Raw genomic sequence first — 26234 nt, 5'->3', positions numbered from 1 at the left:
CCCCGGGGGCAGATCGCAGTGACACTGGCTGAAGTAATGGGAGTTATAGCTCACAATGGCCAGAATCTGACTTCTATCGGGCAGCCCCAGATAAAGCCCATAAAGGAGCCAGACATTTAGCCAACTACCCCTGCTGCTGGGGACTGCAGCTCACATCATGCTCAGATCGTGTGGCTTGTCAGTATAAAAGCAAAGTCAATTCACAGCGCAGAAAGTCAGACATGAAGTTATTTAGGAGGCTTTTTTACCACTGAATGGCTGTATATTCCAAGCCCATCACGCCCAGCCAGCACTGCAATCCCCATCAGTATGAGACAGGCACTTACATCCATTGTCGCTGTTCGCTGCGCCATTCGTCCCCATGATCCCGGTGATCTGCTGATGGAGGCAGAGTCGGTGCACGGGCTCCGAATTCACTCCGATTTACACCCTCCTCTTAAAGGGACCGCACGGTGCAAGCGCAGCCTCCTCCTCCTGCCGCCGGATCAGCTGAACCTCCGCGCCCGACTGCATCTAATCCGTCAGAGATCGGAACACACCCAGCCTCCTCACTGCAGAGCATCACACCCAGCCTCCTCACTGCAGAGCATCACACCCAGCCTCCTCACTGCAGAGCATCACACCCAGCCTCCTCACTGCAGAGCATCACACCCAGCCTCCTCACTGCAGAGCATCACACCCAGCCTCCTCACTGCAGAGCATCACACCCAGCCTCCTCACTGCAGAGCATCACACCCAGCCTCCTCACTGCAGAGCATCACACCCAGCCTCCTCACTGCAGAGCATCACACCCAGCCTCTCCACTGCAGAGCATCACACCCAGCCTCCTCACTGCAGAGCATCACACCCAGCCTCCTCACTGCAGAGCATCACACCCAGCCTCCTCACTGCAGAGCATCACACCCAGCCTCTCCACTGCAGAGCATCACACCCAGCCTCCTCACTGCAGAGCATCACACCCAGCCTCCTCACTGCAGAGCATCACACCCAGCCTCCTCACTGCAGAGCATCACACCCAGCCTCCTCACTGCAGAGCATCACACCCAGCCTCCTCACTGCAGAGCATCACACCCAGCCTCCTCACTGCAGAGCATCACACCCAGCCTCCTCACTGCAGAGCATCACACCCAGCCTCCCTCACTGCAGAGCATCACACCCAGCCTCCTCACTGCAGAGCATCACACCCAGCCTCCCTCACTGCAGAGCATCACACCCAGCCTCCTCACTGCAGAGCATCACACCCAGCCTCCCTCACTGCAGAGCATCACACCCAGCCTCCTCACTGCAGAGCATCACACCCAGCCTCCTCACTGCAGAGCATCACACCCAGCCTCCTCACTGCAGAGCATCACACCCAGCCTCCCTCACTGCAGAGCATCACACCCAGCCTCCTCACTGCAGAGCATCACACCCAGCCTCCTCACTGCAGAGCATCACACCCAGCCTCCTCACTGCAGAGCATCACACCCAGCCCATCCCATCCAGCCTCCCTCACTGCAGAGCATCACACCCAGCCTCCTCACTGCAGAGCATCACACCCAGCCTCCCTCACTGCAGAGCATCACACCCAGCCCGTCCCATCCAACCTCCCCACTGCAGAGCATCACACCCAGCCTTCCTAATACAGCCTCCCTCACTGCAGAGCATCACACCCAGCCCGTCCCATCCAGCCTCCCCACTGCAGAGCATCACATCCAGCCTCTCCACTGCAGAGCATCACACCCAGCCTCCCTCACTGCAGAGCATCACACCCAGCCTCCCTCACTGCAGAGCATCACACCCAGCCCGTCCCATCCAACCTCCCCACTGCAGAGCATCACACCCAGCCTTCCTAATACAGCCTCCCTCACTGCAGAGCATCACACCCAGCCCGTCCCATCCAGCCTCTCCACTGCAGAGCATCACACCCAGCCTCCCTCACTGCAGAGCATCACATCCAGCCTCCCTCACTGCAGAGCATCACATCCAGCCTCTCCACTGCGGAGCATCACATCCAGCCTCCCTAATACAGCCTCCCCATCCAGTCTCCTCACTGCAGAGCATCACACCCAACCCCCCCAACTGCAGAGCATCACATCCAGCCCCCCCACTGCAGAACATCGCACCCACCCTCTCCACTTCAGCTCATCCCATTCACCCCACCCCACCGCAGAACTATGAGCCCCAAGGTGCACTGATTTCTCTCCTGATTTCAGCCTCTCATAAACCCAGCCCTGTCCTCTGCTTCAGTTAATATGCGACGGACTGTGTGCCAAGCGGGTGAATGAAGCGGAAGAAGCTCACCGGTGGCACCTCTGGCAGTAAAGGGGTGACATCTTTAGATCCCCATAATAAATAAATGTTAAATGACTCATGAGTGGGACATCTAAAGATAGCCCGCCGTGTCTCCACATTTTGGGGCATATTCTGTATTTTTTAGTTGCAGTGACTTTTCTGATTTGGGTACAATGTTGCATCACAATCCCTGTGTCAGCGCGGGTCGGAGTCAGCGCAGTGTGCGTCGGAGTGAGTGTGCGTCGGAGTCGGTGTGCGTCGGAGTCAGTGTGCGTCGGAGTCAGCGCGGGTTGGAGTCAGCGCGGGTTGGAGTCAGTGCAGTGTGTGTCGGAGTCAGTGCAGTGTGTGTCGGAGTCAGTGTGCGTCGGAGTCAGTGTGCGTCGGCGTAATTCGCCAATTATAGCCATATGCCTATCCCATGAATACTTAAACTCTATATTAACCTCTGGCGCTGGGACGCCGTTCCATTTATCTACTTCCCTCTCAGTAAAGTGAAACTTCCTCACATTCCATCTCAGCCTCCGACGCTCCAGTTTTAGATCTTTTTTCTAGTTTTCTATTATTATCCAAACCGCAAAGTCCCTGGAAATCCGTCCCTGCGATCCTGACCCCCCCAGCCTGTCTCTGAACGTCGGTGGATTGGGCCCGATGTTCCTCCGATGAGCAGGGAGCCTCCCAGACCTGTTGGACGAGATTGCGGTGGCACCCGCAGCCCGTCGTATTTATTCCTCCCCCTTTATATATATACGTTCGGGTTACGTTAGCGAATGCCTTCGAGTGACGGAACGGGTGGGTTTTTCGGAGGAATGTGACATTTCAGTGGGGTTTTCCTGCGGAGGTTTCTGCGCTCGGCGCATGCTGCCGAATGACGAATGGGCGAGGAATGTGGGACGGGATTTAAAGTAGAAATATTTTCTTTTTCTTCTAACGTGAATTTAAAGGGGTAGGCGGCCGGCAGCGATGTATTCGGCAACGCCGCTACTCAATGGGCCACTACCGGTCTCCCAAACCGGTCCATTAACACTATGAAGGGCCCTGCTGAGTCAGCATAATCCTCCATAGTTTCCTTCTACCAGGTGCTTCCTTTAAGAGTGCGTCGCCGGGATATGATGTCATATCCTAACCCCCCGGAAGCATGCCTCACAACTTTCTGCAGAGGGGGCCGAGTCAAAGAGGTATGCGCTACTATACACTAGCGCTTACTTCTCAAGCTCCGCCCCCAGCATCCTGATTCGCTCCTGGGGAGCTTACCGTACATGCACATGATCGTGTAGGGTCGTGCACATGCGCAGTATGGATTCTCCGGTGTCACCAGAGATTGCGATCAGGACTGCGGTATTGGGGTCTTGAATCCTGCGCTCCCGCAGAGCTCTACAGCATAGAGCGGCGGGCGACGTTGCCCTGGGTAACCGAAGGTAAATACTGGGGATAGGCAGACTGTGACTCCAGGTGCTTGCAGGGGAATACAACTCCCATTACCTGGGAACTCTCCGGGGGCCCCACTGATGTCTGTGAGACCGCCCACCTATGTCAGAGGGACCGCCTACCGGCAACCTGAAAAGGTAGCCGGGTGTTCCCAGGTATGCTGAGGGTTACGGAGCAGTTCTAATGCAAGTGAAGCATTGAGCAGGAACATTCTATTGGTTGCTATGGTTACTAGAGCACGAGGCAGCGCTTATTTTAACGCTAAAAACGTAAAACTTTCTATAAGCATCGATGATTAAGGGAACTGCAGGTTCAGCCGATTCTATAAAAGACTACATTTTTGTTAAACCAGGAGCTCATGGCTTAAATTGCCGAATTTAACAACTTGCATGACTGCCAGAAGCCCCGAATCTGCCAGGACAGTCCCTACAACCAGCAAATTGAGGACAAGGAAGTATGAACTTGCAGAAGCTGTAAATGTTTCGTGAAGCCTTGCCCGTGTGTAGGGTGTACTTAACAACATTAAAACCTGACCACACGGTAAGTCCAGCTCTCAGGACTGTCCTGGCAAAACCCAGGGCTGTTGGAAGCTATGCCTGAGGATGCAAGCGTCCCTGGCCCACTGAATGAAGTAATAAATACCCAAAAGATATTTTGTTACAAAATTTGGGTGTATTCGTGGGTTTCATCACAATCAACCCCAGTTATCCTTGGCCGACCTTAACATAAATCGGCGCATGCACAGTAGCGCTGGGGGTGTGAGTGGCGCTCTTCCCAAACACCGTAGAAGTTGGGAGGTTGGAAGAGGGGTAACAGCGGATACCCCAAGGAGTTATAAGACACGGAGCCGATGAACCCTGTGTCGAAGGGCTGACTATCCAGCCTACGTAGACCTTTTCAAGCCTCCGCATCTGCTTTAAGATAAGACTTTTTGGGGTGTTTATTGAAAAAGGCAGATTTTCCTGTTTTTCTTAGTTTTTTCCTTTTCTTTCCAGGCACGCAGCGTTCCCACCGCGTTTCACAGATTAATGCGAATGCTAATTAGATAACGGAAAGGTCGCCCCACAAAGGCTCCTTTATCGCTTTTCCATGATGGAAATAATTTGCCGACCTTCCCCATTACCGGGCATCACATGTTTGTTCCGCATGACGATGCCCGCCCCGGCGAGAGATCTCCCACTATCGGTCTAAACGCATATAGAATAAAGAGAAACCCCCCCAGTAATATAATCAAATTAATTTGGGGGTGAGAGGAGCGGCAAAGCAAGCAAACAGCTGGACTATCGGGGAGAAATAACTCAATGGGGGGAGAATAATCATGCGCATTCAGCCGTCAGCCACACCTATGCCATAAAACATAAGTGGTGGGGGATGTGGGGGGGGGCAATAGGCATAGAGGGACAGGGCCGGTGATTTAAGTTGGAAGGTCTGAGGAGCCTCTTCGTGACGCTCAGCTTCAGGGGGTTGTGAGTTGGCCATGTAGTAAGGCATAAAGGTCCAGGAGGATGAGGACTGAGTATTAATCATCCTTCTCAAGACTGTCAACCATGGAGAATTTTTTCAGCAAGCCGAGGATCAGCCTACAAAGGTCTCGGAACAAAGACCGGTCCCCTCCTCGGGATCAGGTGGTTCATAGCAAACCACAAAGTGTCCTCAATAACACATCAGGAGCTCGGCTTCTCCAATGGCTGCATGTGATCTCCTGAAAATCTGCTAAAAATCAGTGGTCGGAGAGGAACATCAAGGATCTCAACAAACCTGGAACAAAAAGATACAACAAAAGGTCTCCTTCGCCACCAGGCAGCGTGGGCACAGCTTCCTTGGATGTTCTAAGGGGAGGCCTCCCCGGATCCTCACAAACTCCATGTCTTTGGGTCTATTTTGTAAGCCTTCTCTATGCCATAGTAGTCAAAGCAGTCTCTGCCGTGGCATGAGGGAGATCCATCGTGTCCTTTGATCTGATGATCTTGTGGATCACGCTAGGAGACCAGAAGTCCAGTATAACTCACATCTATTGGATGGAGCTGTCCCACTTGTCTCATTCTAGGCTCCTCCAGAGGGAGAGAAGTGGGGTTCAGAGTCTCCTAGTGTCCTAGAGACAAAGGAGGCTTTTAACAAAGTTGGGGTGTCTTTGCCACCCATGGAAGGCTTCGTGTGTTTGACTCTGTGCTTTACTCTGCCCCAGATGAGGGTGAATCTCTGAAGTTTGCTAAAGTCCTCTGGACTAATGATCTGCTGTCGATATCCCGATATTGTCCCTTGAACCCTTCGTGTCTCAGGGTAAAATATATTGCAAAAGCAACTTTTTTCCTTAAATGCCATTAATGGTAACTTGTTTAAATCAAATGAACAGCGCTACGGAATAGGATGGCGCTACATGAAACAAAAAATAATAATAATGAATAAAGCATTAAGGACATCCTGGATTTTGTCAGCCGGTCAGCTATTTGCGGAATCTCAGAGACATGATTTGCTATATATATATAAATAACTTTTCTTCTTCTATGTTTTTTTTTGTTAACAGGTCACATTGCGCTCTTGTGACGTTATTCAGGTAAAATGTAACATTTTTAAATCGTTACATTCCACAGCATAGCATTTTTTCCAGGAAAAATATATCTGTAACCCATGCGGACCTATTTAACCCCTACGCTTTCAACGCACTGGGCAATGCCATAGTACATCTGACGAGGGCCGGACTGGATGGCCAAGGGGCCCTGACACTTCGAACCATGGGTATCCAGCTGGCAGCCACACACTGAAGTAGCCCCATTGGCCACCAAACCCACGGGGGTAAAAGTCTGATCCTGCCCTATTGACCTGTATGGGGATAATTCTCATTATAGTTAGAGGTCCTTGGTGGTACTTAGACCTAGAACACCAATGACCCTGAAGGGGTCTTTTTGGGGCTACTTGGAAAGGGACTTCCACGCATTTTCTCCTGGTTCCTTATAAGAGTTTTCACACAGATGACTTCTGTGATGGCCGCAATGGACGGGGGACTCACCGACTCGCCGAGTCCATCTCCTGGATTAGATGGAGTTTGGGAGGAAGGCGTTAATTAGTAAATAACGGTCCCTTATAACTAATTACCTCTTATGTTCTTTGCCACGGCGATACGATCACATTATTTGGCATATTTACTAAACCCCGGATTTTAAATCCAGGAAAAGACACGAATCTCTGAAAAGCTGCTTTTTTGGAGGTTTTCATAGTTTTGATCCCGGTCACCCGGACGCCGCCGCATTTTTCCACTGATCTCTGCAGGATGCGAGGGGCTTCTCTCCGTTTAGCCCCCAGGTCAGAATAAATTAGGCTAGAGTAAATATTAACTTGGGTCCTAAATTTACCAATTCTTGGGTTTTCTCCAAAAGAAATACAATGTATCTGGTTACTTAGCGTAATAAGTAAAGCCCGACACACAAGCAATGATCCTTACTGTCTACACGGGTTTGCAAGACCCCATAACTGGTTGCCACTGAAAGAGACACACTAGCCACCATATACATCTTAATCCATACGATACGTGACTGGTCCATTTAAATTGTCACCCCCCCCCCCCATTTACATTGTCTCCAATCACATCTCCTGCCATGCGATATACTTGGCTCTGCAAGGTTCTGGGGGTCCAACAAGACCTCCAAAGTTCTCCCAGTGCTTCCCTGCCACTGATTGGCTACTTCAAGAGGCTCAGTGGCACAAAGTAATATATCACAGAGCAGGTGTAACACTGCAACTCTGGGGCTGCAGCTTCTCCTAAAGGTAAGTTGTGTTTTTTTTGTTTGTCCGGGTTAACGGATTAAAACAAAAGCTTTTACAAAGTACTTTAATAGGCATTCTTTGTTCGAGATGCCGTCTGGGATATCGGAGCGTCCCTTTAATCTTTCCTCAGATCTCTCTGTTATTTTACACGCCTGTAATTAGACGATCCGATAATTGCAGCTAAATGTTACGTAAGCTTAGCGTGTTGAGACTACGGAAGCATCGCTTTGAAAGTACGGAATGATTCCGATAAAGAAGTGGGCTTCATAAAACTTCACGTGGTGGCATTTGGCGGGGCTCCGACCATACGCTGAACTGACACCGCAAATAAAGTTATATTCTGTGATTTGCATTTATAAATTCAACTTTGTAAATACCGTAAAATATAGCATTATTCTTCTAAATGCCTCAATTTATTAGATAATAGCTATAAATATGTCCCCAGGTCCCATAAGCAAACAGTCTTTGTACGGCCATCAACATGACAATGCATACTATAGGATATCCTTCATAGGATACATTACCATGCCTCCCAACTGTCCCGCTTCATGCAGGACAGTCCAGGTTTTGCCATTCTATGCCAGGACACAGGTAGAGCTCAGCGGATCTGACATCGGGATTTGGAACCACAATCCTGCAGTCCAGAACCCCGGAGAATGCATTCTGCGAATTGTGCGCATACACAGTACCGCTGCCAGTTGAGTGAGACTCTACTTCCCAAGCTCTGTTCCCCCCCACACCCCCCACGTTGTCCCAATTAGCCAGGGGTCTGAAGCATCCAATCAGTGGCAGGAAAGCGCTCCCACTACGGGGTCTAAATAGATCCCCATCCACAGCGTAGTGGAGCGAATATATGTATATATAAATAAATATATATATATATATAAAATGTGCAGGGATACTGCAGAATACCCCCCCATTGCATTTAAAGGGGAACACCACAGAAATTTAAAGGGGCCACCCAGCTGTCACGTGCAAGCGGAGGGTCCCTTTAATAATTACTAAGGCTGCGCGTCACGGAAGATGTGATTTATCCGACAGACGGCTTCTTAACTCCAAACTGGGCCACCGAGAAAAAAAACAAACCAAGGCCTCATACATTCTTTGACTTCCATGTTTGCACTAAACGGAGAAGTGAAAAGCGGCTCTGTGGTGAGAGCCGGACGCAGCCCCCTGACATGGCGGGGATCGGGGCTCGGGGGGGGCGAGGAGCGTTTCATGTAAAGAGTCATTGTTAGAGTTCTTGCGATACATAAACACTCTACACGGCCTGGCTGGCGGGAAATTCCAAGCGCATAACACACATTCCGCCGAACCCCCTGCCATAAACACATACCAGCGATTCCGAAGTGTTATACACACAGGTAGAATATATATGTAATGTTATACACACAGGTATGATATATATGTAATGTTATACACACAGGTATAATATATATGTAATGTTATACACACAGGTAGAATATATATGTAATGTTATACACACAGGTAGAATATATATGTAATGTTATACACACAGGTATGATATATATGTAATGTTATACACACAGGTATGATATATATGTAATGTTATACACACAGGTAGAATATATATGTAATGTTATACACACAGGTATGATATATATGTAATGTTATACACACAGGTAGAATATATATGTAATGTTATACACACAGGTAGAATATATATGTAATGTTATACACACAGGTATGATATATATGTGATGTTATACACACAGGTAGAATATATATGTAATGTTATACACACAGGTAGAATATATATGTCAGGCATGTGGGTTTTTCTCCAGGGGCAGAGTTACTTTTAGACAGTTGTGGATAGTTATGGCGGACGCCCCTGCGCCTACGACAGCAAAAGGAGCCGCGGTTTCTGCCCCGCTTGTTCTATAGAACCCCCGTCAGATGATCTGGGAGCGGGTACACACAGATTCCTTGTCATGTCACCTATATCATTATAACATTTTATCCTTTTCATCTCTTATATCAACGATACGGCTCCCAACTCATTTTGGCTCGGGCCCTGTGGGGGTAGAACTTTTATTAATCCCCCACACACACACTCTGTACGGCAAAGTAAAATATGCACTTTGTACCTGAAGGCAGTGGTGTACTTAGGGGGGTGTACCAGGTGCCACTCATCAAGGGGGTGCCACAATCTCCTCCCCGGGCTGGTTCAGGTCAGAACAGCCTTTGTGAACAATTTGAGGCCAGCTCAGGGAGGAAGGAACACCGTGGGGACCCGTAACGTGAAGTTGCATGACCCCGTGGTTTAACACGAGGCAGCTCGCGCAGTGTGTAGGATGCAGCCAGTGAGGTAGGGGTGGTGCGAGAGGGAGGGACGAAAGTGTATAAGTGTGTGAGCATGAATGTGTATGTGTGAGCATGAATGTGTATGTGTGAGCATGAATGTGTATGTGTGAGCATGGATGTGTAAGTATAAGTGTGTATGGGTACATGTGTGAGCATGGGTGTGTAAATGTTTGTGTAAATACAGGATTTGCCCCTGTTGCCAAATAATCAAGCATGTGCACTTCTGAGGTCTCCGTATACCCCCAGGGACCCCTCCTCACAAGCCGTCACTTGAGCTGCATGTAATAGCTGAGAGGTCCCTGTAAAGTACCGTGGTATTCCCGTTGCAAATGCATGGGGTTATTCTGCATAAGCTAAGTACCCCCCCCTTTTTAAAGGGGGGGTACTTTAACAGGTACTCAGGGCTGGATGCTGTCCCTTTAAGCATCACATAATAGCAGCTCCTTTGATTGCACCATCGTTATTCTATTAACGTTTGAGTAATATCTATCTTACCTCATTTGAACGATTAACCTCCAAAGACCTTATCTGACTAGTTGGAGTAGATACTATAATAATTAGTACTAATCACATAATTTAACCACATCTAATGGGAGAGGATTTAACCAGGATTTACTAAACTCTGCAGTCAGAAAACATTTTCCTACGCTGTTAAAGCCGTCTAAACTCTAACGTCTTGAGTTTAAATATTCCCTTTAACGGGATGTCTAGATTTATCTCTGCCCCACATATAACGCATTAAAATGCATGTCCTATACCCCCACCCTAGACACGTGTCTACGGGTATACCTGGGGAAGTATGCCCACAAGGTATCCATAAGAATTCTTGGTAACACTATATGCCCTTAACATTAAACTGCCCCTCTATGGCTATTATACACATTGGGGGTCATGTGACGCTGTGGCCGAGAGAATTTTGGAATTCTGACAGCAGATACACTTTTCGGGGATAAGGACAAATCTCTTGTCTTAAGATGCTTTTTGTGTTCCTTTTCTCGCTGTATCAATAAATACCTTTTCCTGATATCCTGATCACTCACCAATTTCTCTTTCTGAAACAGCAAACTCCTTCTACCTCGGGGTAGAAGTTGGGGGAACGGACTGTCTCACTCCACAATGGATACTCCAGAAAATATACTTTGTATATTTAACCCCTTAAGGACAATGGGTTGTCCTTAAACCCGTTAAAAACAATGCATTGTGAGCCTGTACACGTACAGGCTTTGTCATGAAGGGGTTAAGGACATCGAACAGAACCAAACAAGTCAAAGAGAAGCCAAAATTTTGCTGAGACGCCTTGAAAAACGATTTGTCTGCTAAATGATGTCACATTATGGTCTGGCTTCAGTAGAGTAAAATGAGATCTGTTGCTATCACAGACTGTATAAGTAAATGTACTTAACAAAACTATGTATAGCTTGTGCATTTGTTTGTTTGTCAACAAGTGTGGCTGGCTTTGGACATTTCATTAAAAACTCATGTAACTCCAGGAAGGATCAACAATCAGCAACTTAATAGGGAAGAGATAAGATAATTTAATGGGGAGGACAAACCATGCATAGCCTGATATAATGAAGTTAAGACACCTTTTGCCATAGTTTACATATATGGTGGTTTTTTTATAGGTGTAGATCTTAATACATAGACGCCATTGAATAGGTTTACTTGGTGTATGGAACTTTAAAATATAAAATTCGGAGTGACAGATTCACTTAAAAAGTGGGAGTTTTTGATGTTGTGGCAAACCCTGTCCGTTGATCTCTGCGATTCCAGCAGCATTTCGCTAAATTCTATGTTTCTGGCAATTAAAGGGTTTCACAGAGATCCATCCTTTATCCAGTACATAAGGAGCGCCGAGTACATATTATGTTAAGGTATAGTAGCGCCCTCTAGTGGATTATAATCAATTAGCAGAATCCTGGATAGGCTAGCGGGGAAAAGTGAGAATGGTGGGGAGTGAAGCAAGTCACAGGCAGAGCAAAGAGGGTGGTTAGGAGAGTAGTTGCAAATAAGAGCAGAGATACAGGGAGACACTCAGTGGGTCCATCAGAACATTTTGAAAATGGTTCCCAATGATAGTCCTAATAATACACGCTGGAGCCGTGTCCCTGCCAGGACTAACACATCCTAACACACACATTCATGCTAACACACAATTAATATTATCCTTTGTTTTATATAGCGCCATCAGATACCGCAGGGCTGTACAAAGGGGAGACAGGACACAACAAGTAGTATATAACATTTATGTAACATAAGATGACATAGAGAATCGGGCGAGGATGACCCAGCTCAAAGGAGCTTACAATCTAGAGGATTTTATACAACATGCCACCACACACATTTACATACACTTATACATACACACTCATGCTAACATACACATATCCCCCCCCGGGAAGTTGAGCTGGATCAGACCCCTTCTCATAATGCATGTTGTTGTGAGTGAGTCCAGTTCAGGTCACAAACGGTGCAATGTGTCAAGACCAGGGTTTGGATCGTCCCCAAAACCAGCTGCTTCACCTATCATTGCTTGGATCAGTTCACTCAGTCCTTTCCCATCCCACCCTTTTAAAGTTTTATCCGTAAGAAAAATACCGTTATGGAGCAGCTGAGCTGGCGCGTCACCGTTCAGAAAGCAACCATGCAGGTGGATTTTAGTCCTGGGTGTTTAAAAGGAATCACAGCCCTCCCCATATATCTCAACAAAACCCTATTTACATTCTGTAACCCTAAAATATCCTCTTCACCCCATAAAGCCCCCGCCCTGTCTAGTTATAACAAACTCACTTTTTGGGTGATATTCACTAAAGGGGGAGTTTACATGAGTTGTAGTTCAGGCCCTTGACGTCACTATACATTGGGAAGGGCCAATCCTGTATAATGTATAATTAAATCGAGAGACCTCCAAAGTCAACTCTCCCATTTAACTATACATTATGCAGGGCCAACTCAGCCCTGCTTGTTGGCCGTATCTGCCCGTGCTGGCCCTTCATGATGAATAGTGAATTGAGGGCATTAAAACCACAGCTCTCTCTGTTTAGTTAATGAACCCCTTTGTGTCACCGGTGGTCTGATGGAAAGAGCCGTGACGTATCCCTGTGTTTTAGCAATAAAAACCAACAGGGAAACGGCGGACGGCAAATTATTATTACTTTTTATTCATATAGCGCCATCATAGTCTGCAGCACCGTACAATGGGCATGCATCAGATAATTTGAATTTACAGAAATAACAAATTAAATAGTAAGGACCTCTATTTTGCAATAAAATGCTCACGCTTTCACCTTGCATTGAAGCATACTAAGTGAAAATGTAGTCCCTCTGGACAGTGACAGCCATAACGCTGATGGTTAATACTCCCACAATCCATACATTCCGCCCTAACGTCACCTATTTCCGCCTCCTCAGCCCCACTTCCGGTTTAAAACGGGCATGGCGCATGAATCCAAAGTGCTTGCAATATACGCGATGCGTCCCCTCTCAGAGTCCCGGCATCCGTTCTCTTCTTAGATCTGTTGCACCGCCCCCGCAACGTTTCTATAGCAACCTAGGACGCGCCTGTATTCTTCCACAGCAAGAAGTGCGCCAAATGATGTAAGTCACTGGGGGAGACCGGGGGAGACCCTGTAAAAACGGGGCTCACTAATAATAATGGCGGCTGGGAATGTTTTCACTGAACCCGGATTTAGTCATTTTAATTATGAATGCAACATTTCCCAAATACACTCTGTTTACCGTATATAAAGTAATGCACTTATGTGGACATTGTCAGGTTGCAGTTTTGTGGGGTATTTGTTTTGTGGGGTACTATTTATGTGTGCAGGCCTGTATGTAAGGTGTAAAGAGTTAAATGCTTGCATGCTTATGCAATTAGTATTATTTATATACAATATTTACAATGCAATAATAATAATTATTATGATTATTACAAATGCTTGTACGGATTGAAGTATCTATGTGTGCATATATATATATATATATATATATATTATTTATACGTTTTTATTATTTATTTGTTATTATTTGTTTTATATAATGCCATCAAATTCCACAGTTAATTATTATTATTATTTCTATCGACATTTGTGATACGTAGACAATTATTTATCTGCAGTTTCCTATACGTGCATTCATCTATATTTATATATGTGTTACATTTACACATTTGATTTAGCAAACATTATGAGACAATGGAATAGGCATTATTTGTCTCCCCTAAAGAGCTGCCCGTGAACGGCCGATACAATTCATTAATAAGACGTATTTGTTGCCTTTAAACTTAGAGAAAACGTCACAATTTATAGAATGTTAAGAAAATAAACCCACGCAGGTTTTTGTCACATTTAAACTACACAGGACCTTTTAAACTTTTTTTAGTTTCTATGGCGACAACCAAGCAATACCGATTTTTGTGTCACATGACAATAAGCGGTTCCCGGTAAAAGGAGGGAATGAGGCAGATGTTTATATGATTTGCGTGTTATTTCTGGACTTTCAGCGGTACTGGAAATACTGTTTTTAATGGTGCTTTTACTTAGAAAAAGTCTGTCATTTGCCCGGTTTGCCAATGGCCAGGCCCGGCCTGGCTCCATGTGTTCTAGAAATGCCCGGTGGGCCAGTGCAGGCCACTTACTTTTGCTGCTATCCATTTGTCTGAGCCGATATTTTAACATCATTTAGTGGCCACCAAGATATTTTGTTCTAAATATATGATGTCAAACATTAACTGTGCCCTTTTATTGTTAATATTCAGTATGTGATTCATTATAGGACTAGGTTTTTTTTTAACCCCTTAATGACAAAGCCCATACATGTACAGGCTCAAAATGCATTGTTTTCAATGGGTTTAGGGACCGCCCATTGTCCTTAAGGGGTTAAAAAAAAATAATCTTCAAAAATAACCTCCTCTCAAGGTTTTTTTTTATCCAGACCTCAGATCCGAGCCGTCGAGTCTTAGGGTGACCACATCCGCCATGTGTTCCAGGACGCACATACCGTCATTTTTATGTATTGCTGACCAGCCCAGATAAAGTGCTGCCCTGCAGTATGGAGGATGTATAACTGACTAATTGGTTCCTTTCCATTTGTCATTTCATCTGGGCTGGTCAGCAATATGTAAAAATGGTATGTGTCCTGGAAAACATGGCCGATGTGGTCACCCTACCGAGCCTCCCATTCATCACCTCCGCTGATCTGCCGAATCAGCACATTATACGCGTCTTATAATCGATCAAATACGGGTAACATCACTTTTAATGTCATTTATGTATTTTATGCAGCTGAAGTCACAAGGTACAGAAACAAAGTAAAATGTCAGCAGACGAGCTTCTCCGAACCACCGTGACCCTTTCTCCGGACCCTGCCACCTACAGACCAAGACCATCCTCTGAAAGGACTCAGGTAATACTCCATGATTGAGTGACCGTGTAATGGACTACCATTCTACTCTTTACTCACTTTAATGTTGCATATTTATCATACTGAGATATGTTTTGGGGTAAAACTGTAGAGGTCTACATCTCTTTCGGAATTTATCTTATCCCTGCTTTAATATATGGGTGCGATCCTGATATGAGGTGTTATAGCCCCAAAAATATTGTGCGTTGGAATCCCAAATTATAGAAGAACTAAGAAAAGAGCATTTCTTGACTCCAAAAAGCAATGAGATTTCCTCTTGGATCGAGAAGCTCTAAAATATTTTGTTGTTTTTTCTATCATTTATAGCCCTGTATGTTCAGTTTTTTTTTGTTTTTTTTAAATCATCCTCTTAAAGAATGTAATTTTGTTATTTCAGGAAATTTCGTATTTGTTGACAAGTGTCTTCAAAGACCTATACTCCGGTGAAGTCATCGGGAAAGACACAGGAGCCAACCTGATAAAGTCGAGAGGTGGAGACAATCCTTTCCACCAGATGTTTGTAGATGAACTGGAAAAGGTAACAATCACATTTTTATTACAGTAAAAAGGGAAAGTGTCACCGATATGGGAAAAGCATTCGTTATACGGAGATTACACCGATAAATATCATATCATATAATATATAAGACTTATATCTGTGTTTTGAGTGTTATGGACTCTACTGACTTTCTTTAAACGGACAAAGGTTTATTGAGACCCCCATGTGTTGGCATAAATAGTGTACACTATATGACTATAAGTATGTGGGCGCCACTCCAAAATATTGAGTTTCGGTGTGTCAGGCGCACCCATTGCTAACTTAGGCACATAGGCAACCATCTCCATAGATAAACATGGGCAGAAGAATGGGTTGGACTCAGGGGCGGGCTGGGCCGGGGGCAATTGCCCCCCAGGCCGCCCGAAATCTAATCTAAACGTCCGCTGGTTGCTGATGCCGCCGGCCGGCGCTACTTTAATACTTTTTTTTTTAAATTTAATATGGCAAGCCGGATCGGCTATTAAATGGAAAAAAAAATAGTATTAAAGCAGCGCCGGCCGGCGGCATAAGCACCCAGCGGCCGTATGCGATGGCCGCCAAGTGATAGGAGCAGCGTGAGGGGTGAAAGCTCCGCCCCCTTGCACTCACCTTTCACCCCTCACGCTGCTCCCATCACTATGCGGCCATCAGATTGTTGGAAATCGAATCTAAACGGCCGCTGGGTGCTGATGCTGCCGGCCGGCGCTACTTTAATGCTTTATTTATTTTTAATATGGCAAGCCGATCCGGCATATTAAATAAATAAAAAAAGGATTAAAGTAGCTCCGGCCGGCAGCATCAGCACCCAGCGGCCGTTTAGATCAGTTTTCCAGCAGTCTGATGGCCGCATAGTGATTGGAGCAGCGTGAGGGGTGAAAGGTGAGTGCGAGGGGGCGGAGCCACTTCACTTGACTTGCCCCCAGGCCTTAGGCTGCCAGCCCTCCCCTGGTCGGACTGCAACCTTTGCCACTAGTAAGTTAAGGGAATGTCTGCCCCTCTTGATCTGCCCCGGTCCATTGTAAGTGCTTTAATTGTGAAGTGGGATTGTCACTCCATTGTGGGATTGTGGTCCACTCACAGAACAGGACCACCAAGTGCACGAAGCACGTAAAAAAAATCTCCTGTCCTCTGTGGCATCACTACAGAGATCCAAACTGTCTTTGGAAGCAACATCAGCACAAGCTCTGCGTGTCGGGAGCTTCATGAAATGGGTTTCCATGGCCGATCAACTGCACGCAAACCCAAGATCACTGTGCACAATGCCATCTGGAAGTATAATGGGCAAGCTTGGGTTTGGAGGATGCCAGGAGAACGCTACCTAGTGGAATGCATAGTGCTGACTGTAATGTTTGGTGGAGGAGGGATAATCGACTGGGGTTGTTTTCCAGGGTTTTGGCCACTTACTTCCAGTAAATAAGGATAAATGTAAAGGAAAATACATCATGGGCAATGCTTTACTTCCAACATTGTGGGATCAGTTTGGGGAAGACCTTTTTTTTCAATTCCAGCATGACTGTGCCTCAGCGCACAGCAAGCTCCATAAAGACATGGTTGGATAAGTTTGGTGTGGAGGGACTCGAGTGACCTGCACAGAAACCTGACCTTAACCCAATTGAGATTAATTGAAAAGCTCATTGTGAGTCAGGCCTCCTCATCCAACATCAGTGCCTGACCTCGCAAATGCTCTTTCGGTTGAATATTCACAAATTCCCAAAGAAACACTCTTTGAAGAAGAAGCCTTCCCAGAAGAGTGGAGGTTGTTGTAGCCACAAAGAAGGGGCAACTCCATATTAATGCCCATGGGATGTCCAACAAGCTCATACAGGTGTGATGGTCAGGCATCCACATGCTTTGGTCACATAGTGTACCACTTTTAGCCTACAGTTGAGACACACTCGACTCGAGTGAATGAGATGAGTAATCAATTTCTATTAACTTTGCCCATTGCTCTCCATTGTAGAGTAAATGTTTGGTTTTGGTGAAAGATCCATTTCCAAAGTTAAAAGATGCAAAAGGACCGTTGCATTGGCCGGGAATCGAACCCGGGCCTCCCGCGTGGCAGGCGAGAATTCTACCACTGAACCACCAATGCTTAGATGTTGGAGTTTTCTGAACAGCTGGCCGTGTGTCTGCTGGACGGATCAGTTTCCACACGTCATATCTGTGCACACGTGTAAGAACTGCTGTCGGACATTTGTGAAGGGAGATAGTGTTACATTCCTCATCCCTGCCCTACAGGGAACAAGAAGGGCGAGCTTAGAGAACTTCTAGCACTTTAGCAGCTGCAACCCTTATCATACTCAGCCTTATGCGGCTTTTCTTCATGTGAACTGTACTCCTTAGCCCCTGAGTCATAAAATGTTTTCATATAAAAAATGTAAACCAGTGTCAAAAGTGAAAGTGAATAAGAAATAATAAAATTAAGGAAATACTCTCCTTTTTCCGACAGTGTACAGAGTGTGCAGCTACAACCCTATATAACAAACGTCTTGTAACAACCGATCTCAGTAGCTCAGAAAACAAAAATGACAAATACGGAACAATAGTGCATACTATAGTCAACAGCCCAAAAATGTTTTCAGACAGCTGCATATTAGCCATTTGTATTTAGTTCTCGCTCCAGTATCTGAGCCCAATCTACAAACAACCTGACTAATGCACTCATCCTGCCTGTGAATTTTCTTTTTCAATGGCCCAGTCTTAATCACCAGGCTGACCCTCTGAGCAATGAAAGTCTATGGAGGAAAGGACTTCATTAGCATTGCCATAAAGCATCTGGTCAATCCGTTTTAGCAGGGAAAGGGATTTTACTGGGACAGAATTAGATAAAACCAGATTTTTAGCGATAATGACTGACATACCTTATACAATGCTGGGGGGGGTTATTACTGTATACAGCGCTGGGGGTTATTACTATATGCAGTGGTGGGGGATTATTTTTGTATACAGCCTGAGGGGTTGTTATTGTATATAGCGCTGGGGGGATATTACTGTATACAGCACTGGGGGGGTTATATTACTGTATACAGCACTGGGCGGGTTATAGTACTGTATACAGCGCTGGGGGTTAAATTACTGTATACAGCACTGGGCGGGTTATATTACTGTATACAGCGCTGGGGGTTATATTACTGTATACAGCGCTGGGGGTTATATTACTGTATACAGCGCTGGGGGTTATTACTGTATACAGCGCTGGGCAGTTATATTACTGTATACAGCGCTGGGGGGTTATATTACTGTATACAGCGCTGGGGGGTTATTACTGTATACAGCGCTGGGGTTATATTACATATACAGCGCTGGGGGTTATATTACGTATACAGCGCTGGGGGTTATATTACTGTATACAGTGCTGGGGGTTATATTACTGTATACAGTGCTGGGGGGTTATATTACTGTATACAGCGCTGGGGAGTTATATTACTGTATACAGCGCTGGGGGGTTATATTACTGTATACAGCACTGGGGGGTTATATTACTTATACAGCACTGGGGGTTATATTACTGTATACAGCGCTGGGGAGTTATATTACTGTATACAGCGCTGGGGGTTATATTACTGTATACAGAGCTGGGGGGTTATATTACTGTATACAGCGCTGGGGAGTTATATTACTGTATACAGCGCTGGGGGTTATATTACTGTATACAGTGCTGGGGATTATTTCTGTATACAGCGCTGGAGGTTATTACTGTATATAGCACTGGGGTTATTACAGTATACAGTACCGGATTTCTGACTGTATACAGCGCTGGGATGTTCAGTGGACCCTTTTCTGCGAGATCAGCTGACTCAAACCTTGAAAGCTCTCAGTTTATTATAAGTTTGACTCTTAGTTCATTGTAAACAAGTTGGATTAAAAATGTAATTGCCAAAGTCACTCTGACCCTACAAAATCATTTTTTATACTTAATAATGTATCACAATTTTCTTTTTGTGTTGGAGAAATCCTAAAGCTCTAATAATATGGTTTCTCTCTATTACAAAATAATTAAAAAACAAAAGAACAAACGTATTTTTTGTAGTTAGGTGAAGGCCCCTTTGCAAAGTTAATAGCAGGAAAAGAATCTTGCATTGGCCGGGAATCGAACCCTTGCCTCCCGCGTGGCAGGCGAGAATTCTACCACTGAACCACCAATGCCCAGATGTTGAGTGTTTCTGAACAGCTGACTGCGTTTCTGCCGGAGACCTCCGATTCCACGTCACATCTGTGCACACGTGTTACAACTGCTGTCAGACATCTGTAAAGGGGGATAGTGTTACAGCCCCAAGAAGAGACCATAATCTAAAACCAGAACATCGGCCGCTTAAAGGTAATGTGAGAAAGTGTTACTTTAATAAGAACGTGGTAGATAAATGGAATAGCCCCCAGTAGAAGTAGTGGAAGTTAATATGATGAGGGAATTTTAACATATATAGAATAGACATACGGCTCCTGAATCTAAGATGAGACCAACGACTGATTAAGGTTTGATTCTTTACAGCAGGAAAGTGGTAGACTAGATGGGCTGAATTGGCCTTATCTGCTGGGAAACGGTTTCCACTTCAAAAGTTAATTTTAGATTAATAGAAGTAAAAGAACCCTGCATTGGCTGGGAATCGAACCCGGGCCTCCCGCGTGGCAGGCGAGAATTCTACCACTGAACCACCAATGCTTAGATGTTATGTATTTTTGGACAGCTGACTGCGTTTCTGTCGGAGACCTCAGTTTCCACACGTCACATCTGTGCACACGTGTTACAACTGCTGTCAGACATCTGTAAAGGGGGATAGTGTTACAGTCCCAAGAAGAGGCCATAATCTAAAACTAGAGAGTCAGTGGCTTAAAAGTAATGTGAGAAAGTTTTACTTTAATAAGAAGGTGGTAGATAAATGGAATAGCCCCCAGTAGAAGTAGAAGAGGTTAATACAGTGAGGGGATTTAAACATGTATGAGATAGGCATATGGCTCCTGAATCAAGACCAACGACTGATTAAGGTTTGATTCTTCACAACAGGAAATTGGTAGACTAGACGGGCTGAATTGGCCATATCTGCTGGGAAACTGTTTCCACTTTAAAAGCTAATTTTAGGTTAATAGAGGTAAAAGAATCTTGCATTGGCCGGGAATCGAACCCGGGCCTCCCGCGTGGCAGGCGAGAATTCTACCACTGAACCACCAATGCTCAGATAGTGGATATTTTTGAACAGCTGACTGCGTTTCTGCCGGAGACCTTCGATTCCACGTCACATCTGTGCACACGTGTTACAACTGCTGTCAGACATCTGTAAAGGGGGATAGTGTTACAGCCCCCATTCCGGCTCTTTACAAGCAACATCATAACAAGAAGGGGTAGCTAGGAGAACATCGAGTAACCATGCTGTTGTGGACCACGACCCCTTTCATACTCAGCCTTGTCAGACAAAACATTATATCAATGATTCTCCTAAGCCCCTGGCAGAGGCTTAACTTGATAGAATACAACGTGGGAAGAGAATACAAAATTAGAGGGTAACAGGGTAACACAACCCTACTGTCATGTGGATTAATTAAGAAAAGGTATATCTACCAAACATTGTGTAATGACAGTAGATTTGGAGTAATGCGCACAAATACCTGCATTGTTAATAATGTGGATTTAGTGGCCGTTACTGAGACCTGGTGCAATGAGCAAAATGATTAAGATGTAACACCAGGATACATGTTATACAGAAAGGATGGAGAAGGCAGAAAAGGAGGAAGGATTGCTCTTTATGTAAGAAATAGCTTAAAGGAGAAATGTTAGAACAAGAGGTCATAATCTAAAAGAAGAACACCAGTGGCTTGGATGTAAAGTGAGAAAGTTTTACTTTACTGAGATGGTGGTAGATTAGTGGAACAGCCTCCCAATAGAAGTAGTAAAAGTTAATAAAGTGAAGGAACTTAAAAGTGCATGGGATAGGTGTACGGCTTCTGAATCTAAGACAAGACCAATGACTGATTAAACTTTTAGTGTTTACAGCAGATAAAAAAGGCAGTTTAGATGCGGCCAAATGTGACTGATATGCTGGGAATTTCTATTCTTCTGTGTCCCCTTCATAAGTTAATTTTGGATTAATAGATGTAAAAGAATCTTGCATTGGCCGGGAATCGAACCCGGGCCTCCCGCGTGGCAGGCGAGAATTCTACCACTGAACCACCAATGCCCAGATGTTGAGTGTTTTTGGACAGCTGACTACGTTTCTGCCGGAGACCTCCGTTTCCACACGTCACATCTGTGCACACGTGTTACAACTGCTGTCAGACATCTGTAAAGGGGGATAGTGTTACGGCCCCAAGAAGAGACCATAATCTAAAAGTAGAACATCGGCCGCTTAAAAGTAATGTGAGAAAGTGTTACTTTAATAAGAAGGTGGTAGATAAATGGAATAGCCCCCAGTAGAAGTAGTGGAAGTTAATATGATGAGGGAATTTTAACATATATGGGGTAGGCCTATGGCTCCTGAATCTAAGACGAGACCAACGACTGATTAAGGTTTGATTCTTTACAGCAGGAAAGTGGTAGACTAGATGGGCTGAATTGGCCTTATCTGCTGGGAAACGGTTTCCACTTCAAAAGTTAATTTTAGATTAATAGAAGTAAAAGAACACTGCATTGGCCGGGAATCGAACCCGGGCCTCCCGCGTGGCAGGCGAGAATTCTACCACTGAACCACCAATGCTTAGATGTTATGTATTTTTGGACAGCTGACTGCGTTTCTGTCGGAGACCTCAGTTTCCACACGTCACATCTGTGCACACGTGTTACAACTGCTGTCAGACATCTGTAAAGGGGGATAGTGTTACAGCCCCAAGAAGAGACCATAATCTAAAACTAGAGAGTCAGTGGCTTAAAAGTAATGTGAGAAAGTTTTACTTTAATAAGAAGGTGGTAGATAAATGGAATAGCCCCCAGTAGAAGTGGTTAATACAGTGAGGGGATTTAAACATGTATGAGATAGGCATATGGCTCCTGAATCAAGACCAACGACTGATTAAGGTTTGATTCTTCACAACAGGAAATTGGTAGACTAGACGGGCTGAATTGGCCATATCTGCTGGGAAACTGTTTCCACTTTAAAAGCTAATTTTAGGTTAATAGAGGTAAAAGAATCTTGCATTGGCCGGGAATCGAACCCGGGCCTCCCGCGTGGCAGGCGAGAATTCTACCACTGAACCACCAATGCTCAGATAGTGGATATTTTTGAACAGCTGACTGCGTTTCTGCCGGAGACCTTCGATTCCACGTCACATCTGTGCACACGTGTTACAACTGCTGTCAGACATCTGTAAAGGCCATAATCTAAAACGAGAGCATCAGTCGCTTAGATGTAATGTGAGAAAGTGTTACTTTAATAAGAACGTGGTAGATACAAATTATACAAACGCTGCTCCAAAGGGTCCGAGACTGGGTTTTCTCCCTGAGGGTCTGCGCTAAAATCGCCTCCAGGGTGATGGCTGGTGGTGTGAAGCCTATAACTAAAATGATAAAAACCGGTTGGTTTACATCATTTTGTATGACTTTGTATAACCACGCAACATTATCAACGTGGGCACCCTGTGATTCCTCAAATATTAACCCTGTAATATTCTGAGACAGAAAATCACTGCTAATAGTGGCAGCCAAAATGTTCTAACAGTGGACTTTATGGAAATTAGGACTTGGCAAGATATTCTAAGGAAAGCCACCTGTAATCAAGCATGGATTTCAGCTGTGATATAAGTGAGAAAAGCAACAAGCTGAAATATCATTAACTTATATGGCGTCGGCTCCAGACTGAGTGAATCTGTCCATTCACCCTGATATTGGGGTGAAAACCCTGAGGGACGAACACTCTGATGCCAAGTCAGACTCACTGGCAGCCACTCAATCCCGCATATCACTCTGACATGCTGATACAAACTCAAATATATGCATGCAACATCTCAGCCTCGCACACCAAACTCAGCCACGCACACTCACACTCACTAAATTCCCATCTCGCAGGATGATCACTCATCTTACTATCTTCCTGTGAAAATCATCCGGATGTATAACATCACATATACGATTAAATACACCACATTGTATAAAACCAGCGTATGTTGAAGCGAATGGCGTGGGTAATGCATTTCTATCAATGTGCCAATTGCTCTGTTAGAGAATACGGTACCTTCTTTCTTTTATTTTGGTGAGTTTTTTTTTAACTTTGGAAGTTAATTGCAGGGAAAAAAACCTTGCATTGGCCGGGAATCGAACCCGGGCCTCCCGCGTGGCAGGCGAGAATTCTACCACTGAACCACCAATGCTTAGATGGCAAATGTTTTTGAGCAACGGACTGGATGTAAAGTGAGAAAGTTTTACTTTACTGAGATGGTGGTAGATAAATGAACCAGCCTCCCAGCAGAAGTGGTAGAGGGTAATAACAGCAAAGGAATGTAAACATGCATGGGTTAGGCATATGGCTCCTGACAAGACCAACGACTGATTAAACTTTTAGTGTTTACAGCAGGTAAAACAAGGAGACTCGATGCGGCCAAATGTGACTAAAATGCTGGGAATTTCTATGCTTCTGTGTCCCCTTCAAAAGTTAATTTTAGGTTAATAGATGTAAAAGAATCTTGCATTGGCCGGGAATCGAACCCGGGCCTCCCGCGTGGCAGGCGAGAATTCTACCACTGAACCACCAATGCTTAGATGATGACTGTTTTTGAACAGCTGTTTTTTTTTGTCTCAGTTTCTATACATCACATCTGTGTACGCACTTCCCTCTAGCCGTAAACGTTCAAGGCATGCGGAGGATTCGTAGAGACCAGCCCCGGGGCAAGCAGCGGCCAGAAAAATGTTCTCGTACTCCAGTGGGCCAGCCCGGTCCTGCTTATAGCCCACTAATGCCTCCAAAAACCAACACCATAACATGAACAAAGATCTGGAAGAAACTCTTACTCCGCAGATGTTCGTATTTACAGATTATGACCTTTTTGTTTGCTTTTCTAGATTCGTGGGGAGTATGAACATCGACTGGCAGAAGCTGATAGGGTAGAAAAACACATTATTGAGGCGCGCGCCCGGGCTTCTGCGGAAGAAGAGCGGATCCTTAACCGATTGAAAGAGGAGGCCGGAGAGGCGTTTGAGTCTCTGGGGTTACCCCCAGGTAATCAGGCAACACAGTTTATCAGCATATTATCGTAGCAGGGAATGTGTTTCTATTTTTCTAGTTTAATATTTATAGAATATTCACTTGAACTTAATGTTTAAAATGTTTAGGATAAAAGATTTTGATCTACCTGTTATCCGACTCTGAGCTCTCCCCTAAGCCTCCTCCTAGGGGAGAGAGCAACCAATCAGACACATTAGCTTCATTCCAGAGCAGTGACATTTCATGTCAGCTATGGATATTAGTATTATCTTATTTTATTTTTGATATTTTATTATTATTATTTTTATTATTAAACAATAAATAATACTAATAATATAATATAAAATAATACAAATAAAATAATATAACAACAATATCCATAGCTGATATGAAATAGGAAATTGCATGAATTAAAATAAAAGTAATATCTAATGTTTATAACCAGCCAGTCTAGAAGCAAGTTGCATTTTGGGATACATTATCACCATTCATTAGATGACATGGAGTGTAATTAAATAAAATAATAAAAATAAAATAAATGTGTAAGTGACTTTACTGATTGCTCCGAGATCCTGTCTATGGTTTCAATAACATCCTAGCAACGTACATAAATTTCAGGTTATCTTTAAATAATAATAATAGAATAATAGAATCTTCATTATTTTTCAAATGAATGAGAATTTCAATAGTTTGTTATTTTTTGTTTATTGTTTAAGTGGCGTCGTACTTCAGGTGGTGCGTAGACAGCGACCTTCTAAAGAAACATAAACTTATCTCGCCAGATGATTATATAACAGATGTTACTCCTGTCACCAAGGCACCCAAAGGTTGGTTTTCTCTACTATATAGCCGTAAAAAGGGATCTCCCACCGTTTGTTTTTAGACGTATTATGTGTTTTCAAAAATAGGCGATTGTTTCTAGTTGGTTCTAATGGTTCTATTTTTTTAGATGATACAATATTTTCCAACAGCTTCATAATTGTCGTGCGCATGTGTTCTAGTTCGGTTACCTTATCGTAATCACAGACTTCATTAGCATTGCCGTAAAGCATCAGCTCAGTGTGGTGTTTGAGCCAGGAAAGTCACCCAAAATATCACATGACCGACAGCAACGGCGGCTCCAGGTCTGCAGATAAAGGGGGTTTATTGGGACAAAATGAGATAAAAGCACCCTTTATGGCTGAAATAATGTTTCCCTGCCATTAGAAAGAGGAAAGTGACCCAGAGACCCGAGTAAGAAGGGCTTTATCTGGAGACTCAGTCCATCGGCCAAGCCCCAGAGGAGCCCTTTGAGGCTTTCATGGGTTCTGCTTCTTAACTTCAATGTCTGTGAATAAGATGTCATCCAGAATGTATCGCAGCCTGCCAAGAACTCTGCTCTGCAGTCA

At 44.8% G+C, this 26234-nt stretch overlaps 2 protein-coding genes across 2 annotated transcripts in view; both read left to right on the top strand.

Moving 5' to 3' along the window:
• Positions 1 to 26234, top strand: part of LOC128497502 (5-beta-cholestane-3-alpha,7-alpha-diol 12-alpha-hydroxylase) — a 187567-nt gene that overhangs the window by 9176 nt on the left and 152157 nt on the right. The window lies entirely within an intron of this gene.
• DLEC1 (DLEC1 cilia and flagella associated protein) overlaps positions 15100 to 26234 on the top strand; it is a 34613-nt gene continuing 23478 nt past the window's right edge. Inside the window, exons 1-4 of the mRNA XM_053467610.1 lie at positions 15100 to 15189; positions 15584 to 15724; positions 24705 to 24861; positions 25563 to 25673. Of these exons, the coding sequence (XP_053323585.1) occupies positions 15100 to 15189; positions 15584 to 15724; positions 24705 to 24861; positions 25563 to 25673 (499 nt within the window). The remainder of the gene's footprint in view (positions 15190 to 15583; positions 15725 to 24704; positions 24862 to 25562; positions 25674 to 26234) is intronic.

Source organism: Spea bombifrons, chromosome 5 (genome assembly GCF_027358695.1).
Source record: "Spea bombifrons isolate aSpeBom1 chromosome 5, aSpeBom1.2.pri, whole genome shotgun sequence".
Lineage (NCBI taxonomy): Eukaryota > Metazoa > Chordata > Amphibia > Anura > Pelobatidae > Spea > Spea bombifrons.
The sequence above is the reverse complement of the archived record's forward strand: the minus strand, read 5'-3'. Positions and strand labels throughout refer to the sequence as shown.